This window comes from Gracilinanus agilis, chromosome 5 (assembly GCF_016433145.1).
Source record: "Gracilinanus agilis isolate LMUSP501 chromosome 5, AgileGrace, whole genome shotgun sequence".
In the NCBI taxonomy this organism is placed as follows: domain Eukaryota; kingdom Metazoa; phylum Chordata; class Mammalia; order Didelphimorphia; family Didelphidae; genus Gracilinanus; species Gracilinanus agilis.
Genome location: NC_058134.1, coordinates 60,675,175 through 60,682,950, shown reverse-complemented (window position 1 = coordinate 60,682,950; position 7,776 = coordinate 60,675,175). Strand labels below are relative to the sequence as shown.

Genomic DNA, 7,776 nt, shown 5'->3' with positions numbered 1-7,776 from the left:
AGGAAGGAAGGAAGGAAGGAAGGAAGGAAGCAAAGAGATGGAAAGATGGACAGGTCCTGAGAAGAAGGAAGTAGATAAACATATTACTAGACACATTGTTATCCACAAAATGTCAAAGAAAGAACTGTTAATTCCACTTTCAAAAATTGAGGGTCAAGAGTTTAAAAGGATGTTAGACATGGATGGGATGTAAACTGCATCACTGATGGGAATAAACCCAGCAATAAGATCATAAAATCTTATTTTATCTTGCTTCTGAGCAGGCTGAGGTTGATAAACATGTGAGCTCAAAACTTTAGAATTCCAATAGTTCTCAACTATGATCAGATGTCTGCAACATGTCTGACATCAATATGGTAAGTAACCGGACTACTTAAGGAGTGGGGGAACTAGTTTACATCAGAAATAGAATAGATCAAAGCTTCCATGCCAATCAGGATTGTAACCTGGCTCATGAGTGCTCATTGCCTTTCCAACCTGGACAAAATATGGAGAAGCAGCCTCAAAAATATAATAAAGTCCTAATTTTCCAGTATTATTTTCAGAACACATTTCCCAAAGTTTTGAAGGCACTCCAATTTAAAACTAGTTGTTTAAAGTCACTTCATGTTCAGGAAAAAAATACTAATTCTAAGTCCCTATTTGACAAAAACTGCCGAGGAAATTAGAAAAGAATATGATAGAAATTAGGCATACACTAATATTTCATGCCATACACCAAAGTAAAGTCAAAACAAATACATGATTTAGAAATAAAGAGTGATATCATAAACAAATTAGGGGAGCACAAAATGTTTTAACTGTTATACATATGGATAAGGGAAGGATTTAGGTGAAAACAAGACAATATTATAAGATGTGAAATAGATAACTTTGAAAATATTAAATTTTAAAAGATTTTTTGCGCAACAAAATCAATGCAACCAAGATTAAAAAGCAAATGACAAATAAAAAATAAAACTATTGTAAATCTCTTTGACAAAGGTTTCATTTCTCAGATATATAGAAAGCTATGTCAAATTTATATAAATACAAAGCATTTACCCATTGACAAATGATAAAATAATATGAACATGTACTTCTCAGAGGAAAAAAATTAAAGCTATTTTTAGTCATATAAAAAATGCTCCAAATCATTATTGATTAGAGCACTGGTTCTCAAAATTTTGGGGGTTTCCACCCCCTTTCCAGAAAAAAATATTACTTAGTGCCCCTGGAAATTAATTTTTTAATATTTTAATAGCAATTAATAGGAAAGATAAATGCACCTCTGGCCATCACCTCACCTCTGGCCATCACCGCCTCCCTGGATTGCTGCAGCACCTACCAGGGGGCGGTGGCACCCACTTTGGGAATCACTGGATTTGAGAAATGCAAATGAAAACAATTCATACCCATCAGACTTGTTAACATGAAAAAAGGGGAAATGATAAATGTTTGAGTGGATGTGGAATATACTATAATCATTCTGGAGAGCAATCTGAAATTATGCTTAAAGTGCCATAAAACTGTGTATAATCTTTGATCCTGCAAGACAAAATGATAATTCTGTATTGTCAAAAGGCCTCTATCTTCCATAACACCCTGGGCAGGGGTCAGAGATTGCTGTACCTAAGATTTCATCATTACAGGCAACTCTCCAGTGAGAAAACTCCCTCCACAATGCAGATCAGCAACCAATCCAATACTGCAGAGTCTTAGTAGATTGTTTAGGCACTGAAAAGTTAAGTGACTTAGGATCACTGAGGATGACACCACCAAAGTGTGTGAGAGGCTGAAACTCTATATGCTATGCCTCAATCCTATCCAAATATAGATTCATGAAATAAAAACTATTTTTGACATTCACAAAAAATAACTTGACCTTTGCCAGAACACTTAAAAGCGTTGACTTACATTATGACAACCCTTATAGGTTGTGCTTTGCTAATTACAGCATACATTTAAATTTATTATCAAACAGTGAGTTGAATTTGCATGTTTTGAACTCCTTTCTTAAATGCTATGTATTGTAAACCATATTAAGCACAACATTTTAACTTTATTTGGTATTCATTTGAAATCTACCCACTTTAAAATTCACTGTTTAGCACTTTATAATAACTAGTTCAGACAGTACTTTCAAACCCACTTCCTTCCTCCTCTTCATTTTTGGCTCTAGTTCATAGTTCATGTGAAGTATATACCAATGGATAAGCTCAAGGGACTCTCCACCCAACCAAGTGTCACAGTATGGAAAAAAATTGTTTATAAATTTATTTTCCTATATGAATTGCTAGGATTCTCATTAGCTTTCCATGAATATGTAGTTAATAATTGAAAATTTCATTTTAAAAATGATATGATTATATAGTCTATATATCAACTAACCCATATTTGATTCATATATTGCATTCCTCTTTTCCTCCCAATAAGAATTTATCAGTTAAGGACTGAACAGTTAAGCATAATAAGTTTAGGCAATTCTCTAAATCATCTATTCCAACACTTTCCTCTATTTTACAGATGAGGAAAATAGGGAATTAAAGTGGACTTGCCCAAAGTCACATGAGTAACTATTTAGTGACATAATCATGATTAAAATCTTCTTATTAAAAATCCAGTGGTTATTCTTTTTTCTAACCCAAAAACGATTTGGGAAAAGAGATTATCTCCAATTGGGAAAAGCTTGCCCAAAGATAATCCTTCTGAATTTCACACACACAAACTTTTGCCAATTATATAAAACATTTTGTCTTTTATAGATAATCATTTGAGAAATGATATCAACCTCCTATTCCTTGAAGAAGAAAGAAGAAAAGCTTTGAGGTGCCCAAAGAACTGCATGTGAAACAGAACACTGGAGAGTAAAAGTAGTTGTACTTGGCTGAAGTGGCAGGAAGTGATGGCAGCCACACTCTACCACGCTTTCATTGTCCCCAAATAGCTGTCTTTGTCTTCAAAGTCCTCCAAGAAAGGATACATAAGTATTTTCTACTTCCAACCATAGCTGGAGAGTTTCCCTGTCAAGCTGGAGTTACTCCTTCTCTTCCTATTCCTATTTTTGCAGCAATATAAGAAAGCTCTTTTTCCCAGCTCATCCAGACATCTCATCCCTGGAGTCAGTGACTTGCACATCAGCTGACAACCTGAGAAGGCTGCTTGGCTAGCAGCTATGAGATAAACTCCTTTTCTCCTTCATTGGGTTTGAGTCTGAATAGAATGACTGGGGGCACAGAGGCTCTCTCTTTCTTCTTGCTTCACTGTAAGTAAGGACATTTCTGATGCCCTCTGGATTAAAAGAGCACAATTGAGTTTCCTGCTTTTTCTCTACCACATTCCTCCACACCCACCCTTAAAATCTGTCACCATAAAAACAGAACTCAACTCTGTGGGCACAACCTAATACATAAAGGAATTAAGAAAAACGTCTGTTTGTTTCATTCAGTTACAGGTTGTTTATTGTAGCTATATTTAGTGAAGCCTGAAAAAGTAGAACCAGATTATAATGATTTTGTCTGATCATGAATTTAATTCTTGAGTTTTCTTTTTCTTTTCTTTTTCCTACTGGAAGAACATCACCCCTTAGAGATCTCAACAGATAGCTTGGCTGGCTCTGGATTTTGAATGTAATGTTTCAGATAGTCATGCTTTTGCAGCAGAAAAATGCAGCCTATTGAGAAGCTGCCAGACAGATTTTTTACATATGTTTCACCAAAATACAGAAAATTATTTTTTGTATCTCTAGTAATTTGTCCAGTGCCTGGCACATAATATCTACCAGCATAGTGCCAGATGCCTAGTAAGTCCTCAGTAAATATTTGTTGATTTATAGATTTACAAATGCTTATCAATTTACTGCAGGGTTCTTGAAAAATCAAGGTTTTTGTTGTATAAGGCAAACCAAATTAAACCAGTTATAGAGCAGCTTTTGGTAATACTAAATGAAATTAGTTATTTTATTACATTTTAATGTAAAACTGACTCCATACCATGATTATCTAAGAGTAAATGCAGAAGAGTCCCTCTTCTTACTATTTTTGCACTGTATGCTGTTTTCCAATTTATTGAACATCATGTGCATTTGGATATTAGTTCAATGAGCCTCCAAATTAGTAAATGAATTTATCCCTAAGTGTGCAATTTGCCTTGAAAGGAAGAAATTTTAAAGTTTTTTTTTTTATTCTCAGTAATATACATTTATAAGGCACTTTGAGGATAACAACTAAAGCAGCAATTTCATTGGTACAGAGAACTCTCAAGTCAGGGAAGTTCTTTCTCCACTAATGCAGATCAAAAAAGTATTTGGTTTATAATTTTATAGAGGGCCATATGGCCAGCATGTAGCCAAAGAATTTCTGGATCCAAGACACTCACCATGGTTTCCTGCTTCTTTTAGGGTAAGCATGTAAGCAAAATGAAATCAGAAGTTTAACAATTTTCAAGTATTTGTGATTGACATATTGCAGTCATCCACATAATGATGCCTTATATTATAGTTTTTACGTTAGAATTTCAAGTGTTTAAGCCCAATTACCTTCTCTCCTCTTTTGCCTTGATTTACCATGGCAGGCAAAAAAGCAAGCAAACAAAGTCCTGTTTTAGATGAGTGAAATTTGATTTCTCAGTGTTTTTTGCATCTTATGTGAAATGAGGAAAGGATAACTTGTGACAAATAGTATAAAAATTAGTTTGAAGCTTTGTAGATTTGTGTGAAAAAGGCAAGCCCAGGTCCATTTTACACTGCCAAACTCATCTTGTGAATATAATTAGCTCACATTTGTAGTAATTAATTTGTTATATCCTTTATTTGTATAAAATTAGGGTCGTTTAGTGGATACTATTTTGGAACTGGCATTATGAAGGCCTGGGTTTGACTCCTATCCCTAATATTTTTATTTGCTTTGCAAACATAGGCATGTTATAACTTCTGTGCGACTTAGTTTATATGTAAGATGGGCATAATTATATTTTTATTTAACTACTTGAGACTGTTAGCTATAAATAAGCTGAGGTCTATCAATTCTGTTTCAAACTTCACTTTAATTTCATGCATTATGAATATATTTCAATAAAATCTTTCATCAAATCTCTGTGCCATGTCAAATGAAAACTTGAGGCAAAATTCCTCATGATTGGCTAAGAAGCATCATAAGGAAGTGATTAGATGATAAAGCCTGTGGACTTTCCCCACCTTGTTTAAAGCCAAGACAGGGAAGAAATTATATGAAACCTTATAGTAATTACCAATGCCATAATCTCAGAGAATAGCCAGGTAGGATCACAAATAATATGAGAGTAAATTAAAAGAATAGACTGAACCTTTATTTCTCCAACCCCCCCCCCCAATTAAATTTGAAGACTGGTTGCTGGGGAAAAGATTATTGAAAAGCATATAGTATGATGGAAAGACAATTTGACTGAGATACAAGACACACAGAGTCTAATGTTAGCTTGCTAGCTGCTGTCCCTTGGAGCGTAGAAAATTGGTATTATCATTTCTGGGCATTTGTTTATCTGTAAAATGAGAGTTAGAGAAAATGATCTCTAAGGGCTATTCTAGCTAAAAAAAAAATGCCAAGTTTCTATTATTCATGACACTGAAGATCTCTCATATCTCCTAAAGAGATTAAAAAATTTCTTAAATCATTCATAACCCTGTATCCAAAACAAAGCCTAATACCTTCTACCAATAAAGTATACCATTGCCTAACATTGTTTTGTTTTGTTTTTTCCCTCTTTTTGAGCACCACCATTGTTCCCAGTAACCTGTAAAACAGCTTAATCTTCAAGTTATCTTTTTTCATTTTCATCATTTAAAATACTCTATCAGCTGCTGGTCTTGAGCAAAATTCTGAGGATAAATAGCTGTACAAATTATACCATTGAAAAAATGGCTTTATAACAATTTGGGAAATTGGGAGAACCTGGGATTAAATTTGGCCTTAGAAATTTTCTAGCCGTGTCACCTTGGGCAAGTAATTTGACTCCAGTTGCCTAGCCCTTGCTGCTCTTCTATCTTAGAATCAATACTAATAAAGATGATAAAGTTTGTTTGTTTGTTTGTTTGTTTGTTTAAATCAGGGATTAGAGGAGAGCTAGTGATAGTTTTGTGGGACGCATTAAATTTTAAATTTTAGACCTGCTGAGATTGAGGACATACAAATGTCAATGCTCAGTCAATATGACATTTCTTGTGTTCTATAGGCACTAAACTATATCTTATTCTAGGACTTGCCTCAGGTAAACTATAAACAATCTTAAATTTCTTTAAACATTTTTAGATTGATAATTACATTTCAGTTTTTGCTAATACTTCACCCCCTCCAGAAAGCCATCTCATAAAAAAAAATATAATCATTTTTATGCTTATAGAGTTGGGGGAGGAAAGAAAGAAGGAAAAACGGAAGGAAAGAAGGAAAGGAGGGAGGAAAAAATCAGCAAAACCTACCAATAAATCAAGAAAGTCTGAAAACATATTCAGTATTACACACTGCTGGACCTCCTACTGCTACAAAGATGTACAGTGGTTAAGATTTTTTTAATGTCTTTTTTTTTAAAGCTATGCTTCATTTTGTAATTTCACAACATTCACATAAATGTTTTGTACTTGTTGCCATTTACCTTGTGGTACCAACTGTGTCTTTGTTTCTTTGACTCTGCTTACTTGACTTTGTGAAAGATGGTGTAAAATTTCTGTTAATCATATTTTTCACTTCTAACAATGTCTGTTACTTTACATTCATGTAGGACAATTTGTTTAGCCATTCTGAAAATAATGGGCATCTATTTTCTTTCCAGTTCTTTGCAACAACACACACAAAAATGCCCCTATAAACATTTTGACATATATATGGGGTTTTCATCTTATCAATAACCTCATTGGAGTATATTCTTCTCTGAGTCAAACAGCGCTGATATTTTAGTTACATTATTTTCATAACTTCAAATTGCTTTCCCAAATGATTGTGCTGATGCAGAGCTCTATAAACAATGCACCACTGTGCCTTTCTTCTCATAACCCTCTCCATCATTGACTATTCTCATCTTCTGTCACTTTGACAATTCATTGAATATAATATATACATTAAATTGGAATGATTTTCCATTTCTCTTTTTATTTGTGATCTGGAGCATTTTTCCATATGGTTTTGAATAGTTTCCAATTCCTTTACTGAAGGTTCTTTGTACATAAATCATCACTAATCTATATTATACATGCCGACATATACATTTATAGGTATGCATACATGTTATTTTATAAACACACGTGTGTTAGTTATCTATATGTCTTAGATACCAAACCATCAATTAAAATTTTGTTATAAATATTTGTTTCCATTTTGGCACTCTTGACTCTATCTAAAGTTTTTATAGGATTTATGCTCCAGAGCACAAATGTAAAAGATTTGAGAGGTCAACTATTCAAAATCTTCCCCACTATAAAAGTAAATAAATTCTGATCAAGTACCTGGCACATAGTAAATACTTAATGAACTATATATATGTATATATATAGTTCATTAAGTATTTATATATATATGTGTGTGTGTGCATGCATATATATAATGAATTTAATATATTACATATATATTATATAATAATTGAATTATTTTTAAATGAGGTGATTTAATCAAGTTTCCACCTAATATTTTCTCTCCCTAATAGAGTAAAAATGTTGCCCTGAGAAGGAACGTGTGCCTAGGGACTTCCCATGGAAAGAAGTTTACAAGATTGTTCCTCAGGGATAGATGAAGGAAAATCCTTAAAATATCTATCTCCATCTCCTCAATCTTG

At 33.5% G+C, this 7,776-nt stretch overlaps 1 protein-coding gene across 3 annotated transcripts in view; it reads right to left on the bottom strand.

Moving 5' to 3' along the window:
- Positions 1-7,776, bottom strand: part of PLXDC2 (plexin domain containing 2) — a 490,294-nt gene that overhangs the window by 330,294 nt on the left and 152,224 nt on the right. For 2 of the 3 annotated variants that reach the window (XM_044678168.1, XM_044678169.1), the window contains exon 2: positions 7,625-7,640. The exons of the other annotated variant lie outside the window; for it this stretch is intronic. In XM_044678168.1, coding sequence (XP_044534103.1) covers positions 7,625-7,640 — 16 coding nt within the window. The remainder of the gene's footprint in view (positions 1-7,624; positions 7,641-7,776) is intronic. 3 annotated transcript variants of the gene reach the window in all.